General features: G+C 39.7%; 1 protein-coding gene across 1 annotated transcript; it reads left to right on the top strand.

Moving 5' to 3' along the window:
- Positions 1-849: 849 nt before the first annotated feature.
- On the top strand, positions 850-15652 carry klhdc3l (kelch domain containing 3-like). The gene is made up of 9 exons (XM_020457633.2): positions 850-955; positions 9236-9461; positions 9745-9827; positions 9964-10042; positions 10310-10353; positions 10698-10818; positions 11070-11256; positions 11972-12079; positions 12280-15652. Exons 2-9 carry the CDS (start codon positions 9293-9295, stop codon positions 12812-12814), a joined length of 1326 nt encoding a protein of 441 aa, XP_020313222.1. The 5' UTR covers positions 850-955; positions 9236-9292; the 3' UTR covers positions 12815-15652.
- The last annotated feature ends 1945 nt before the right edge of the window (positions 15653-17597 follow it).

Genomic DNA, 17597 nt, shown 5'->3' with positions numbered 1-17597 from the left:
AATACTCACTATGTGTGCTTCAAATTGTTTAATTGGAATTATTTGTAGCTATATCGTCTCTATCTGTGCATGAGCGTGCATCCGACTCAGTTTCCCTACCAGAAAACATGCAATACAGTAAAGTGGAAACGTGCGGATGGCTTGACCTCGTTTTGCAAGTGTCGGCTCACTTGACCTCAGTGCATTACTGAGGGGTGCAAACTCAATATTAGGAAGGTGTTCCTAATGTTTGGTATACTCAGTGTATATGCCATATCAAACAATACAAAAATCCTGTAACCTTTTATTACGGGAGAATATAACAAGTACAAATATTACTCTTCATCCCCACAAGTCAATTATGTTTGAATATGTAATATGGAACAGTACATTAGCCAGCTCTTAATGTACAGATTTGAGGGCCAATTCTTATTATGGAGCCAACAGATAAGATTTCACTAATAATTTTGGATATCATTTTTAGAGGGATATTTTTCCAGTGACAGAAAATATTCCACTGATCTGGCATTTGATAAGGAATATAAATCACCTAATTGTCATAGACAGTATGCAATAATAACTTTTTATAGGTTCAAGGTCAAGTTTGAATGGAATATTTCGATATCATAAACAATCACATGCTTTTCATAGTGGCCTATCTCGTGCTTCTTATCTTTTTCTCCTTATGTCATAGTAGCCTATAGTAGTAAAGTGGACATATGCAGATTACACTGACAGGCAAACATTTACATTTGACTGTAATATGTGGGTGCAAATAGTAGCCTACTATCACGTGCTTTCTCCAGTGCTGGGGAAGAGTTTCTCATTTTTCAGTCTAGAGAAACACCCACACTTCCTGCTCAAACCACAATATGCCCCTCCTTCTGAATTAAATGCTCTTCAAAGCCCGGATGATCACTGCCGCGCAGCAAAACCCAATGAAGAGGAACGGGTGAGATATCGGCTCTCTAATCGGGTAATTTTGTTTTCTATGATGTAACTTTACATTTTCAATGTATAGACTATTCAACGATGCAGTAAGTGAGTTCAGCTTTGGCTGTGTAGGCTATGTAGCCTAGTAAAATGTAGCCTAAAATGAAAATAAAATACATAACGTTTTTATTAGCTATTGAAATAGTGGTTTTGGTCAATTTTTCGTAAGGATTTTATAGTGATATATTTCCACAATGAAACCAACAATTATTCTAATGCCATAAGTGAGACATTTATTTTACACAATGAAACATTTCTGGCCAGTGACCGTGCTCACATTGTAGCTAAACTTTTGTCACTTGTGAGTTTCTCTTCTGGAAAAGACCCTTCATGTAATGTACTGTATGTAGTAGCCTAGGCAAATGATATTTGTAGAATCTTGAGATGTCGGCGTACTTTTAATTTTACTGACTAGGTTGTAGTAGCCTATAACAGCATGGAACTATAAAGTCAGTAGAAGGAATGTGGTAAGAAACAGGCACAGAGTGAAATAGCGTGCCCTGAGTGTTGAAATAACGGTCACGTGCCCCTCCTAGACGTTCTCTTCCAGAGATGTCAAACTTGTATTTTTCCATGATCTGACTGTTCCTTCGATTTCGTAATAACAATGTAATAATAGTTTGTGCTTTGTAGTTTGTAATAACATTGCAACCCACCTTTCTTAATCCAAACCTTTCTAATCAGGGTAGGCTAGTTGATTGAACAGAGAAATAGAAGCCTTCAGAAAATCACTTGAAAACAGTTGAGATAGAAGAATATAATATAATATCAGTGAATGAATTGACTATATAATTTCCTGTTCACATAGGGTATGCCTTCACACAGTCAAGGGGCTGTGTTTATGCTTCTCAATTTAATCAGTGTCATGTCATGTTGACTCATTTACAATGATCTAATTTCTTAATTCAAGATAGAGGAAGATAGGTACTGCTCCCAATGACCTACTTGCTTTTTAGAACACAAAAACAACCTTGAGGTTGGGGGCCCCCCAGATAGCATATGAACATGTCATAAGAAATGGCTAAATGTGTAGAATTGCAGGAAATTAGCTTTAACGGTCGACTTTGGGCACAAAAAACGATCCAACTCCTTCTGAATTTTTTTACCGAAATGAGGTATGCCTTTGGTGGTTCATCGATGTGTCATTCTGGTCATGAAGGCTGTGACTGACCTAGCTAGTTCATTAGCTAAGCTAGCCACTTGTAGCTAGCTAGTAATTCCTCCAGTATGTGTTGATGTCATTTCACATGATTTATTTTTGGACAGAGATCAGTAAGAAATGGCACTACCGTAGCAAAATATCGTATTCCCCCCAAAAAATGTAACCATTAAATGACCTGATATGGTGCATTTATCAGTTATACAGTTTAAAGCCTTTGTTTTGGGGTTTTCCCCAAAGTCAACCTTTTAAAGTAACTGTCCAGTGTTTCCAGATTTCTATGAAATATGATCTAGAATAAATTAAAATATGAGTGAAATACATACTTTTTTAAATAAGTATGTTAAAGGTCCTGAACAGTCATTCTGAAAGGTACTTTTTCTCTCATGGCAACTACCAGGAAGCTTGAAAAGACAGGCTGAGTGGGCGGGGAGATTATATTCATGAGTTCGCCTTGACTGACAACTCTTTGAAATGCCTATGTCAAGCAACTTGGATGCAGTGAGAGGTGTTGCAGTATCAATGATCTCAAGCAAATTTGGTGATACACAAAGCAACTCAAACAACATTGAAACTGCATCAATTATATATTTAAGCAATAAGGCCCAAGGGGGTTTGGTATATGGAAAACAGAAAGGAAAATGCCGCATAGGACTGTTCACCCCCACCTGGGATATGGATGCCTGATGAAGACCTAAGGGTCGAAACGTTGTTATAAATAAAATCACCTGGGAGCATGAGCAGCAGTGTGCAGCATTTTCCACTCTGTTTTCCATGAGTTTGTCTACAATTCGAGCACCTGCGGAAAGAACCAGGATGTGCGTATGTTCTTCAGCTTTTGTTGGTGTGTGTCGTGTCTTTGGCTATGCCGGATTAAGTGATATGACATGCTATTCTATAAAATCCTTTCTCTGTAATTAATATTACCTGATTGAGCTAATCATGTAAATGTAATTAACTAGAAAGTCGGGGCACCACAAAATAATATTTATAGAGCTGTTATCTTCCGAATAAACTCTTAAAGACCTAGTAATATTTTACATCAATAGCAGTCAATATTAATCATCACCTTATTTCAGTCTCATCTGAAAGTTGTAAATTCTTGGTTATCTTCACAAACCCTGGCTAACAAGTTGAATCAGTAATACAAAATTGGGTTTAATTATTTATTTACTAAATACCTAACTAATCACACAGAATTACATATACACAGATTGAATCATACATGATTACAAATGATGTCATAAAGGAAAATATCCCTAGCGGACGGAACAGATATGACAGCTGGTTACACAAAGAAGTGTTGGGTTTGAGTGAAAGAGCGGGAAGACTGAAGAACAAAGGGAGAAGCGATGTCTCTATCGGGCCGTAGGAAGCTACTCTATCGTAAATACAGAATCTTATGCATTCTAAATTACCGACCATTTGGAAAAGGAAAATGCAATAAATATTTACTCTGAACTGCGCTTCAATAGGTTGGTGGTAGATTGAAGGCCGTGTTGCCCAACAGAGTCCTTTGAAGAGTGTCTCTGGTGGAAACGTTGTAGTGTTGTCGTTGTGTGGTAGACGGGATACTCTGTCTGTCCTCTCCTAGCCCACGTTTACAGCGGCCGCTGCTAACTCAACGGCTAGGAGGTATCACTTCTATAGTGAATAAGAGTTCAACGTTCATACCATTCGTAACCAAAACTCACGCTGAGGTTGGCTTCATTCTGTAGTTATTATTTGAACCCTTCTGACATCGGACCGTCATCCTAATGTACCCGGGACAGGAGGTTACATTTTCGTCAAGGACTTATATAGTGGAGGGAGAAGGGTGTGTTTCGTAGTTTATAGCCCATGAATCTTCACAGGGTGGGCCACTGATTGAGCAGAGCCCTAACCTTATGAAAACCCAAATCTCTCATTTGGAAGCTAAAATTACATTTAATCTTTTCACCAATAATTTTACATTTAAACATTTGAATTGTATAACAATTCCATGTGAATCTGATAACTATAAAGTGTAGACTTTCCCAGATACAGTTTAGGTCGTCCGGTCATCAGTCATAATGTCTCAGATGACAACCGAACTGACATCATATTCATTAAGTGCCAACGCATATTTTCAACGGGTTCTATTACCGAAATATGGTTCCTTTCCCTCCACTTGTTTGATGCTCCCAGACTCTCTGTTTAACAAAGGCTATTCAAGAGTCCCTCTATAGAGTCAAGAGAGAGGGAAGGGAGAAAGCTATTTATGGGGGGAGGGGGTGTCATAAACCTTACCCAGAGGTCAACGTCATGACATGTGGTACTGTATATCAATCAAATTGATTTCAATCAATCAAATGTATTTATACATCCCTTTTTACATCAGCAGATGTCACAAGTGCAATACTGAAACCCAGCCTAAAACCCCAAACAGCAAGCAATGCAGATGTAGAAGCACGGTGGCTAGGAAAATCTCCCTAAAAAGGCCAGAACCTAGGAAGAAACCTAGAGAGGAACCAGGCTCTGCGGGGTGGCCAGTCATCTTCTGGTGGTGGCCAGTCATCTTCTGGCTGTGCTGGGCGAAGATTATAAAAGAGTACATGGCCATTAGCTTGTTTGGGATAGGGGGCAGTATTTTGACATCAGGATGAAAAGTGTGCCCAAAGTAAACTGCCTACTACTCAGGCCCAGAAGCTAGGATATGCAGATAATTTGTAGATTTGGATAGAAAACACTCTAAAGATTCTAAACCTGTTAACATAATGTCTGTGATTATAATAGAACCGATATGGCAGGCGAAAGCCAGAGGACAAACCACCACCCCCCCCCCCCAAAGAATTCAGCCTACCACTATATTCAATGGCTATCACTTTTATTATAAGGCCCAGATTGCAGTTCCTAGGGCTTCAACTAGATGTCAACAGTCTTTAGAAAGTGTTTCAGGCTGGTTTTTTGAAAAATGAGCCAGAAATTGTAGTGGCTCCCATTTTGGCTGTAGTGTTTCCAAGCGTGTATTTTTCTCCGGTAAAGACAATAACGATTCTCCGTCTTAAATTGTTTTGTTTATTTGCGTATTAGGGTACCTAAGGTTTGATTATAAACGTTGTTTGACTTGTTTGGAAAAGTTTATTAGGAACGTTTGGGATTCATTTTGTATGTATTTTGATGGAGGGAAACTGGGTGGATTATTGACTGAAGCACACCAGCTAAACTGAGTTTTTGTGGATATAAAGAAGGACGTTATCGAACAATAGGACCATTTGTGATGTAACTGGGACCTTTTGTAGTGCCAACAGAAGAAGATCATCAAAGGTAAGGCATTTTTATATCGCTATTTCGGACTTTCTTGTCGCACCTGCGGATTCAAGTTCCTCGACGTACACATCACTGACGATCTGAAATGGTCCACCCACACAGACAGTGTGGTGAAGAAGGCTGAAGAAATTTGGCTTGGCACCTAAAACCCTCACAAACCTTTACAGATGCACAGTTGAGAGCCTCTGGTCGGGCTGTATCACTGCCTGGTATGGCAACTGCACCAGGCGCAACCACAGGGCTCTCCAGAGGGTGGTGTGGTCTGCCCAATGCATCCCCGGGGGTAAACTACCTGCCCTCCAGGACACCTAGAGCACCCGATGTCATAAGAAGGCCAAAAAGATCATCAAGGACATCAACCACCCGAGCCATGGCCTCTTCACCCTGCTATTATCCAGAAGGCGAGGTCAGTACAGGTGCATCAAAGCTGGGACCAAGAGACTGAAAAACAGCTTCTATCTCAAGGCCATCAGACTGTTAAACAGCCATCACTAGCCAGCTACCACCCGGTTATTCAACCCTGCACCTTAGAGACTGCTGCCCTATATACTGTACATAGACAATGAATCACTGGTCACTTTAATAATGTTTACATACAATACTACTTTACTCATCTCATATGTATATACTGTATTCTATTCTACTGTATTTTAGTCAATGCCACTCTGACATTGCTCAAACTAACATTTATATATTTCTTAATTCTATTCGTTTTCCCCCCTTTTTTTTCTTTAAACTTTTAGATTTACGTGTATTGTTGTGAATCGTTTTTAGATACTACTGCACTGTTGGAGCTAGGAACACAAGCGTTTCGCTACACCTGCAATAACCTCCAAATATGTGTATGTGACCAATAACATTTTATTTTATTTGTCATACTTTGGTCATCGTACTTCAAATATCATCAAATGTCATGAAAAACATGATTTTGACTCTTCATGACCTTTAAAAATAATATTTTCTGTGTTGGAATGATGTGGGCGTATCTCAACAACGAAATGGTGTGGATGTATACCGGTCATTAAAAATATTAACGTAGGTAGACTGATGGCCAGCTCATCCACGTCATCCTCTATGAGGAAATAACACAAATTTTTTAAACGGTCTGTTTGAGATACAAGTTTGAGGTGGGGTTTTTGAAGGTTTTTTTTTTCTCCAATATTTGCTTTGGCCACAAATACGAGTGTAGGATGAGTCAACAACATTATTTCGGTATGAGTTAACAGAATATGTAAGTGAAAGTATCATAAAAAACAGCACATTTTTCTCTCTGCCCCATTGCAAAATGTGTAGAAATGCAGGAAGTTAGTTTTCATTAAAAAAAATGTTTTCCCCCAAAACAAACTTTGGGTGTTGGGCGGACTACCACGTAGCCTTTCATTTACTGTATGTTGCAAACTGTTTTCAAAATGTAGAAGTGGAGAAGTTGCTTGTTGACCCCCACAATGAAATTGGGCAGGGGACTAGTGGTGTTACCTATTTTTTTGGTGCAGGAGTGCCCCCAAAAATGTAATGGACATCATAATTTCTCAAAGTTTGTATCCTATTGAATATCATAATAGAATATGCAGAAAATGCATCCTTCGATTTCAACGTCTGCCTTTGCCCACACATAGTAGTCTAGGTTTGCATCCAATTGGTCACAGATTTTCATGCGAATATTCTAAAATCTGCATAAAAACAATATTCACATTTTCCCACCAGAGATGTTTCCATCTACTATTTCAACTATTTTGGGTTATATAGCGAATGTGCCAACACTGGTCATGGCACATGCACTCTAGCCAACAGCTGGCAGATACAGTGCAGGTATAGCCTACCAAGCCAACATGAGATTTGTATAGACAAAATAGCGAGATTATTTTTATTTGTCACCAGAATAAGACCTTCAATATTTATTAGAAAGTAGCATCAAGCTCATCACAATGCACTTTTACCACCCTGTGAAGTTCATCATAACTTATTTCATCTGTAGCATAATAAACTGCAAGTCCTAGTGGGAGGACCACACGACATGTTATTGCGTGACATCGATATGATAGTTATTATATCAATATTTGCGTATAAAGGTGCATAATTTTTTGCATAATTCATTTTACCGACACAAAAAGATCCCAGCTTGTCAAACGTATTTTGTTTTGTCAACATTTGGAAAGTTTACGGACAAATCTGCTGTTTCCATCAGGCCTGTCGTGACATTTGTAATCAGACATGTAGGCCTACTTTACTTGCATAAAAACGTTGGATGGAAACCTGGTTTGTGTCAAGGAAATGTCTTACTTGTTTCACCCTCAAACACCAAGTTAGGCATACCTAATTTCAAAATATGTCATCATCACTGTGAATCGTGAATGATAGGCCTAATTCTTCATGTTTTACCGGTGAAATGTCCAAACCTCGTCTGCATACCAATCATTTGATTTCAATCAGATTCATGGGAATATGATTTTAGATCTTCTTGAATTGAATTGTTTTGTGAGCGAATTAGACCAGATGTTGTTAAACTATAAACATTGTATTTTGTTTCAATCAAAGCATATATACTGCCTCGTGGCAGGTGCTGATTTTGGCGCATCTTAAAGCTAACCATCCTAAAATCTCACAAAAAATGTGGAGGTTTTTTTGGTGTAACAGTAACATTATAGGCCTATCATGTCATGGTATTATATTCAGTTCTGTTATAATATGAATTAATTATTATGTGATCTTGCGAGACATTGCTTCAGAATACATTTTCCAGAAATATTTTTACCAGCTCTGTGTAGCACTATACCCCTGGAGGGGACTGTGGATCTGTCTCTGTCCATTAGCTCGTTAGTACATTAGTCACATGCGATATCTCAGACAGCACTGGCCCAATGTTGATGAAACTTGGGTGAATAATATGTCTTGCCATAGAGATTCGCATTTACAAAATTACACTGATTGGCCCAAGGGGGAGCTGCATCATTCGTGGTGACAACATGTGTACTGTTGCCATGGTTACTTGTTGCTTGTTTGTACAATACAAATTAATATACACATGTATTATGAATACTCAAAAACCATACAAAGTACTAAGACAAATGTCTCTTTTTGGGTATGAAGCTGACTGTTCTGATTATATAATGAAGTACTTGTATACAGTTAGCCTGGTCCCAGATCTAATTGTGCTGTGTATGTTTTGCCTGGCAAAGTTGGCAAGACAACATAGCAGATATAGGCTCAGGCTATTATATAGTCATAAGAGTGTGAGGAGTTAAAATAATGAATATGTTGCCTGCATAGGGAGGTCTCCTCGCTGCGTTACCCACAGAGTCAGGTGCTCTGCCTGTAGAGGGTGTCAGATGAGCACACAAGCATACTTCAGCAGCAACAACAAATGCTGTCTTGGCAACTGTGTCTATGTAGGACTGTCATCCATACGTTGGTGACATAATGGAGTGTGGTGGTGGCCGACTTTGTGTCCTGACCAATGGTGTTGCCTGGGGTTGCAGTGCATTGTCTGTTATATTAGGTGCCTCTTCAAACAGGTTTTGTCACACCCGGGGACAGAGAAGCCGTTCATAATCCAGGGAACTTGTCCATTCCCCTCAGAGAGAAGCATGACATCAGAAACCTCACTGTTAGTTTTTTCCTGAGGATAATAGTTCATTTAACTTTTTTTTTCTTGCAGCTGGGATTCGAATTCACACGGACTGTTTTGGTTAAAGATTTCTTCACTGTGTCCATTGAATCTCTTTCCAAAGACAACAACTGAGGAGAACAGTCACATGACACCTGTAGTGGTTAGTGGTTGACAACTAGTGTTGCTGTGCCCTATTCTTCACCATGCAGTCATTTTCCTGAGGAGAATAGCAGCCCAATGACAGCTGAGATTGAGGATGCCCTAGTATGAGCCGGAGGAGCAGTAGCAGCCCCAGCCTGTGGACCGTACTGCCTCAGAGTGGCCCTGCACCATGTGAACGCTACAAGCACGCCTGCTGCTCCTACGGGGACAGTGTCTTTGTGTTGGGAGGGAGGGAGAGCCACTCGCTCAGGGACTTCTGGAGGTATAATGTTGGTAAGTGACTAGTCTCTGGTGACAGGCTGTTAATATAGCTGGCCAGCATGCAGGCAATATTTTCTTCTAGGTTCATTAAAAGATTAGTAAGTGTCAGATACACTATACTTTTTCTAAGTCATAATTATTATAACTTTGTTTATATTGTGACCTGGTCTGCTACAAACTGTATATGTCAGTTATGCAGAATGTGATTCAATCATGTTATAACAGTGTTATACAGTGATGTTGTTACACATTAGGAATGTGGGTATGGACCTAACCACTGTGTGTGTCTATGTAGTACGCAATGAGTGGACAGAGTTGGACTGTAGCTGTGAGGCAGCACCTGAGGAGCTTCAGGAACATTCCATGGTGGCCCATCAGGTAGGGTTCTATCTATGTCATCTGTATGGTTATATCAAGGTAATATCAATGTCATTGTATCTCAGACTGCTTAGCATTGCTGTACATGGTAGGCTTCATGTAGCTCAATGTTGATTGTAAATCATTATCTTTACAGGGTGTTCTGTATGTCTTCGGTGGAATGATTGATTCTGCGTACACTATATGGAAAACTCCCCTCTGGGTGTTTGATATTGGTAAAATCCACTGTGGGCAACATACACCTCAATAACTACTGACACAATCATAATGATCCAACAACATCCCAAACACTTCTACTCCTCACAAGAAAGAAGTGTTAAAACATGTTCAAACTTGCATCTGGCATTTAAAATCCAACATAAAAAGTTGGTACTAGCTCACAGTTCTCATAGGGAGTGACGGCAAAGAAAAGCTGCCATTCTGCCTTTGTTTCTCTGTGAGTCCTGCACAGTTGTCAGTGTCCTTTCTCATATCTCTTGCAGTGAAAGAGCAGTGGGTGTCCTGGCAGGATAGGAACCCCCCCCAGGTATGTAATGTAAAAGTAAATGCTCCATATACCAGGGAAATTGAGAGTGATAATATAACCATGCTCATTTTCCACAGCTTGCACTCGCACAAATGCACCACTATAAATTATTAAAAGAACAGTACATATTAATTTGTATACCCTCTCATATCAAGTACGGTTTTAACTGCAATGAATGAAAAACATAATCAATTGATTAACTAAATGTAACAACAGCATATGGCAGCTCTATAAACTGGCCGATAGCATGATTAATAGTAATAGCTGATCAAGTACGGTTCCCATGCTTTGTACTGATATTGATGACATCCCTCATGGCCGTCCATATGCTAACATGTTAACAGAATCAGGTGCCAGTCAACAGGAAGGGCCACAGTGCCGTGGTGTTTAGCTCTGCCATGTACATCTACGGAGGATACATTGACATGAGAGCCTCATCACAGGAGTTTTGGAAGTTAGAATTTGGTGAGTTAGACGTTTTCTATGGATAGATAATTTGGTTTTCGTGATTATCATTTAATAACAACGCATTGCTGTCACATTTCCAGAGAAAACAATAATGATATCATGACTGGAATATGTTTTGAATTTACCAACACTTCACTTAACACTGTCGTGTGTGTGTGTGTGTGTGTGTGTGTGTGTGTGTGTGTGTGTGTGTGTGTGTGTGTGTGTGTGTGTGTGTGTGTGTGTGTGTCCATCCATGTGTGTGTCAGACACTATGTTGTGGTCTCTGCTGGACTGTACCGAGACAGAGGTGGGTCCTGGTCCCAGACACAGCCACTCTGCCATGACACACCTGGACTGCATGTACCTTTTCGGGGGTCTGAGAGGCCTGAGGGAGCAGAGGGATCTGTGGAGATGGAACTCTACAAGTCATTCCTGGAGCTGTCTCAACGCCACGTGAGTGATCTCTGCTCCCTCTTTATTTTTATTTCTCTCTCTCTCTCTCTCTCTCTCTCTCTCTCTCTCTCTCTGCCTCTGCCTCTGCCTCTGCCTCTGGGGTTTCACTGGATACTACAGATCTATGAAAATAGTTTTCAATGGTTCAGGCACCGACAACTTTCAATACCCTTATGGAGGATACTTTTAGGACTGTTCCATTGGCTCCATTGTACTGGGTAAGCTAAGTCAAGCTCCGGTCAAGTATTTGAAAGAATTTGAGATAATGTATTTGACCCAGGTCTGTTTCAGGCACTGACAACCTCAACAGCCTTATGGAGGGCAATATCATGTCAATTATAATGTCTCTTTATGGGCTCAGTTATTTTGTGTGGCAATTTGTTCAGCATTTCTACTCTCAACAGGAAATGCAAAACAGCTGAAACCAGACAATGTTATCTGGCGCTGAGCCACCAGATTAATTTGCTTAACCTGTAGCTCTAACCTCTCACAAACCTCTATCATCATTCACTATTAATTGTTATGTTTGAATAAATAATTGGGATTGTGCAGTTTATGTACACACAGCACATTCAGTAAATCAGCAATCTAAGTGATGTTATCTTTTCCACACAAAGGTAAAAAAACTAACAATAGACTAATTGTGTTGCTTGTTTAACAATGCGTTGTGTTGTTTTTCCTTCCTTCCTGTCTGTCCTATGGATGTGTTATACAGATCAGGCCCCTCTAAGCTGGTGGGCCACTCAACTGTGGTCTACCGGGACAGCATGCTTCTGTTTGGAGGAGGAGAGAGCCAGCACACACCCAGGAGCTGTCTATGGAGGTACAGCTTCACCATTCAGAGTCACTCTTCACATTTTGAATGGAGTTTCTATCGTAAATGGTGGAAATAGCATCCTAAATAATAGTAATAACTATAAGTCAGAAGTATGAGAAATATCTAGAGTGTGCTTGCTGAAGCAAGCTACACTGAATATATAATAATATAAGATATGCCATTTAGCAGATGCTTTTTATCCACAGGTACAGCTTCACCACCCAGACATGGGGGAAGCTAGCCGTGCTACCCGGCTCCAACCCACCTCCCCACAGGATCTACCACTGCTGTGCTGGCCTTGGCCCTAGCTACCAGCCTTCCGTGACCACAACCACCAGCACCACCCTGATCCCCAGCACCACCATCAGAAACAGACTTGACAGCAAGATACGGCCGTTCAAGAACAAATGCTTCCCATCCTCCTCAAAGACAGAGGGCACTATAGAGCTGGAGACGTTTAGTAGCTCGGAGAAGCTATTGACTGAAGTGGAGGACTATTGTAATGGTCTAAGTGAGAATGACACTCAGCAGTTTGGGAATTGTCTGACCTTTGAGAACCAGGAGGCCTTCAGTAAGCAGTGGAGCTGTGAGAATATAGAGGAGGATGGTTCAGGTAAACCAGAGGAGAGCCATGAGAGCATAGCACAAAACCTGCCTGATTTGCTACTGGTGCTGGGGGGAAAGCCCTTAGTTAGACACACGGTCATCTCTGTGTGGCAGATGACATTGGCTGACTTCTGAGCTTTGACCTCTGACCCAGAGATGAGAGGGATGGCATTTTATAAACTACAGTGCCTTGGAGAGTATTTCCTATTTTGTTGCGTTACAACCTGTAATTTAAATAGATTTTTGGCGGGAGTTCATGTAATGGACATACACAAAATAGTCCAAATTGGTGAAGTGAAATGAAAAAAATTACTTGTTTAAAAAATAAATTAATAAATGGAAAAGTGGTGCATATGTATTCACCCCATTTGCTATGAAGCCCCTAAATAAGATCTGGTGCAACCAATTACCTTCAGAAGTCACATAAATAGTTAAATAAAGTACACCTGTGTGCAATCTAAGTGTCACATGATCTGTCACATGATCTCAGTATATATACACACCTGTTCTGAAAGGCCCCAGAGTCTGCAACACCACCAAGCAAGTGGCACCATGAAGACCAAGGAGCTCTCCAAACAGGTCAGAGACAAAGTTTTGGAGAAGTACAGGTCAGGGTTGGGTTATAAAACAATATCTGAAACTTTGAACATCCCACGGAGCACTATTTAATCCATTATTAAAAATTGGAAAAAATATCGCACCACAACAAACCTGCCAAGAGAGGGCCTCCCACCAAAACTCATGGACCAGGCAAGGAGGGCATTAATTAGAGAGGCAACAAAGAGACCAAAGATAACCCTGAAGGAGCTGCAAAGCTCCACAGTGGAGATTGGAGTATCTGTACATAGGACCACTGTAAGCTGCACACTCCACAGAGTTGGGCTTTATGGAAGAGTGGCCAGAAAAAAGCCATTGGTTAAAGAAATAAATAAGCAAACGCAAACATATGGAAGACAGTACTCTGGTCAGATGAGACTAAAATTGAGCTTTTTGGCCATCAAGGAAAACGCTATGTCTGGCGCAAACCCAACACCTCCCATCACCCCGAGAACACCATCCCTACAGTGAAGCATGGTGGTGGCAGCATCATGCTGTGGGGATGTTTTTCATCGGCAGGGACTGGGAAACTGGTCAGAATTGAAGGGATGATGGAAGGCGCTAAATACAGGGAAATTCTTGAGGGAAACCTGTTTCAGCCTTCCAGAGATTTGAGACTGGGATGGAGATTCACCTTCCAGCAGGAAAATGACCCTAAGCATACTGCTAAAGCTACACTTGAGTGGTTTAAGGGGAAACATTTAAATGTCTTGGAATGACCTAGTCAAAGCCTAGACCTCAATCCAATTGAGAATCTGTGGTAAGACTTAACGATTGTGGTACAATAGCAGAACCCATCCAACTTGAAGGAGCTGGAGCAGTTTTGCCTTGAAGAATTGGCAAAAATCCCAGTGGCTGGATGTGCCATGCTTATAGAGATATACCACAAGAGACTTGCAGCTGTAATTGCTGCAAAAGGTGGCTCTACAAAGTATTGACTTTAGGTGTGGGGTGGGGAGGTGTATAGTTATGCACACTCAAGTTCAGTTTTTTTGTCTTATAAAACATATTTTACATCTTCAAAGTGGTAGGCATGTTGTGTAAATCAAATTATACAAACCCCCCCAAAAATCTATTTTAATTCCAGGTTGCATGACAACAAAATAGGACAAATGCCAAGGGGGTGAAAACTTTCACAAGCCACTGTATTTAAAAGAAAAATGTATATATTAATATGGAAATGTATCACAAAGCGTGGGTGTGATGCAGCTGTTGATGCATAGCGTTCCCATGCTAAGGTGTTATTTAGTCCACATATCAGTCCCAAATATACTGTACATATCTTAATCTTTGTTAATTCAGCTGAATAATCGTTCAGTTTTAAGAAAACAATTCAGCAAATCTATTTTGCAGAGAATCCCAAAAATAATCATGTTATGTTTTAGATAGTTTAAAAAAAGGACATTGTTGTCAATGTTGAACCAAGTGTTAAACCACATTAATTATGAAATTGTTTGTACTTAAACATATTGCATTTTTTTATGTTTTGTGTTTGTGAAAATGGGAGAATATCCCCAATTAACACATTGGTTTTGAAATAGTGTACATATTTTAGCAATTACATTTACTTTTGATACTTACGTTTATTTAAAACCAAATACTTTTGGACTTTTACTCAAGTAATATTTTACTGGGTGACTTTTCATTTTCTACAATGGTATCTTTACTTTTACTCAAGTATGATAATTGGGTACTTTTTCCACCACTGCCGGTTTTGAATTAATCTCCCAACAATTTTCCTGTCCTGCTAAGCATTCAAAATGTAACAAGCACTTTTGGGTGTCAGGGAAAATGTATGGAGTAAAAAGTTCATTATTTTCTTTATGTAGTGGAGGAAAAGGAAAAGTTGTCAATAAATAAATAGTAAAGTAAAGTACAGATACCCCCAAAAACTACTTAAGTAGTACTATAAGTATTTTTACTTAAATACTTTACACCACTGAAAACCGGTCACTAGGGGCAACAGTGAGAGCTATTACCATCAAATAGGGTGTTGGGTATGGCGGATGAGCCCCAGCTCCTAGGGTCAAGTTTTCAATCCCAGGGCTAGACCCTCGTTTTGCATTTTGAGTTTTAACCCTATCCCAAACCTTAACCATTACCTTAACAATTCTGAATGAATTCCTAAACTTAACCATTGAAATGTTTGTTAATGGTAAAACATCAGATTCTGCAATGACACTGAGAGCTTGTTGGTCATTCCACCAATTAGGTGACTTTTGAGTAGTAAAAAAACAAAACAAAATTGTACTTCATTTTAACATTCTGTCATGAAGACCAAATGTTCAAGTTAATAATAAACGTGTTTTCCCATCTTAAATTTAAATAAAATACTATAGTAAGTGCCTATTAAAGTAAATATTCACCCATTTTGAATGTTATATTGTTTGTGCATCTCTGAGCAATGTTCTATCGGTTCCCTGGGTCAATTCATGTTGAAATTGAAAATTAAATGAAATTGCCGTTCAAGCAGACAGAAATTTGGCAGGTATGAGGTAGCATTGAGATAAAGCCGCTCTCACTACACTGTAAGTATTTTTTTAACAGGGTGGATCAGCTTTAATATAGTGGATAGATTGTAGCTTCCATCAATGTAATTGTCTGCATAATTTCCAATCTCCCATATATTTTTGGGGTATACATACATACATACACATACCCACATATGTGACCCGATTCAGGAAACTAGGCGTATGTCGCAAGTTACAACTTCACAGGAGAGCCGTTTGAACATTATACATTTTTTTTGACAGAAATGCCTTCTCGACCATGTGAACTTTCATGTGCCTTAATAACAAACTTGTATGCCATGTGTAAATACAAATAAAATTGTTAAACTACGAGCCTAGTTTGTTTATCCACAGAAAAAGACAGCAACCGTCCCGCTAGCCATGATTGGCTGAGATAATGAGTGGGCTGGACATGCCGAGAGATGAGTTTGCATTGGTCTGCCGTGTAGCAGCTTGTGTCTATAAAAATGAGCTGCTCGTTATGAGTAGATAATCCTTTCTACTGGAGTTTTTACGAAATATATAACATTAGCCATGAAGAGCTGAAATATGTTGCTACTGCTCTCAATAACATTGCTGCCCTGAATTTATCAGGCACAATCGACTAAGGTCAGTGGAAAAAAATTGTGATGGGCTACTTTCTGGAGGACGTTCATGCTATTCTGACTCTGAAAATGTAATAAAACGGGTTGCAGTCTGCCATGAAGCTTTCATCCATGTATTCGGGTAAGAATCTAGCTACAGTTTCAGATATTATACATTTTTTATTTTGTCAGAAAGTTGTTTTCATTGCAAGTTTAACCTCTCTGCGCACCGAACCCGTTAGCGTATTAAACATTCATGAAAATACAAGTGTCTCACATGTTTCGAAAGCCTAGAATCTTATTTATGTCTACAGGTATGGATGTGCCTCCGGGCCAAAAGGGCACAGCATGGAGGCGTCGCTGTGTTCTTTGCAAAATGAAGTCCCCCATCACCTGCACCACATGCTTGGTGACCCTCTGCTTTACAGCAGAAAGAGACTGCTATATCACCTGGCATCAGCAGCACAATATTGTGTAGAGGACTGAGGGTCTTCCAAATATTGAAAGTGTTAATTTGTAAATGTATTTCTTTTTCATGTTTTTTCTAATTTTTTGGGGTGGGGGTGTGTTAGAATACCATTTTGGTATTTTGTACAGTATATAGTTATTCCAATCAAAATGTATAACTTCACCAATTTGGCCACTTGGGTACATTTGGGCTACTTGTGTGGGACACCTGGGTGACTTCATGATAAATGTCATGTAGCACACTCATTTTGGAAGTTATCATTCTGAAACTTTGCACTGTTGCCCTCCTATGTTTTTCACTGAAATTGTCCCCATCATCCTTTCTGAATGTTTGTTTTGTCTTGTTCATTTTAAAGATGATGATACAACAATAAAAATGAAAAATGAAAAAACTTAAACCACATCAAACCACATTTACACAAACATCAGAGTGTTTTCTTTCAAATGAAATCAAGAATATGCATATCCTTGGTTCTGAGCCTGAGCTACAGGCAGTTAGATTTGGGTATGTCTTCAGGCGGAAATTGAAAAAAGTAGGGGGGTAGCTGTAAGAGGTTACGCTTTCTGTTAGCTAGCCAGCTGGTATTCGATGGCTGGCTTGCTAGCTAACATTAACGTACATGTATGAAGTGTGTGTAACGTTAGTGATGTTTTCTCAGAATGCCATTTCGCATTGCTAGTTATAGCATAATGTTAACAAGCTAACATTGAACCTATATTCTTAACTTTAGCTAGCTATGGCAATTGGTTTGTATTGCT

Source organism: Oncorhynchus kisutch, linkage group LG2 (assembly GCF_002021735.2).
Source record: "Oncorhynchus kisutch isolate 150728-3 linkage group LG2, Okis_V2, whole genome shotgun sequence".
NCBI classification, from domain to species: Eukaryota; Metazoa; Chordata; class Actinopteri; order Salmoniformes; family Salmonidae; genus Oncorhynchus; species Oncorhynchus kisutch.
The sequence above is the reverse complement of the archived record's forward strand: the minus strand, read 5'-3'. Positions and strand labels throughout refer to the sequence as shown.

Excerpts from the sequence above, each read along its gene's own strand:
- klhdc3l (XM_020457633.2), top strand. The coding sequence starts at position 9,293 with ATGAGCCGGAGGAGCAGTAGCAGCCCCAGCCTGTGGACCGTACTGCCT. Across the intron at positions 9,462-9,744 it reads CTTCTGGAGGTATAATGTTG|TACGCAATGAGTGGACAGAG; the intron begins GTAAGTGACTAG and ends GTGTCTATGTAG. Across the intron at positions 10,819-11,069 it reads GTTTTGGAAGTTAGAATTTG|ACACTATGTTGTGGTCTCTG; the intron begins GTGAGTTAGACG and ends TGTGTGTGTCAG.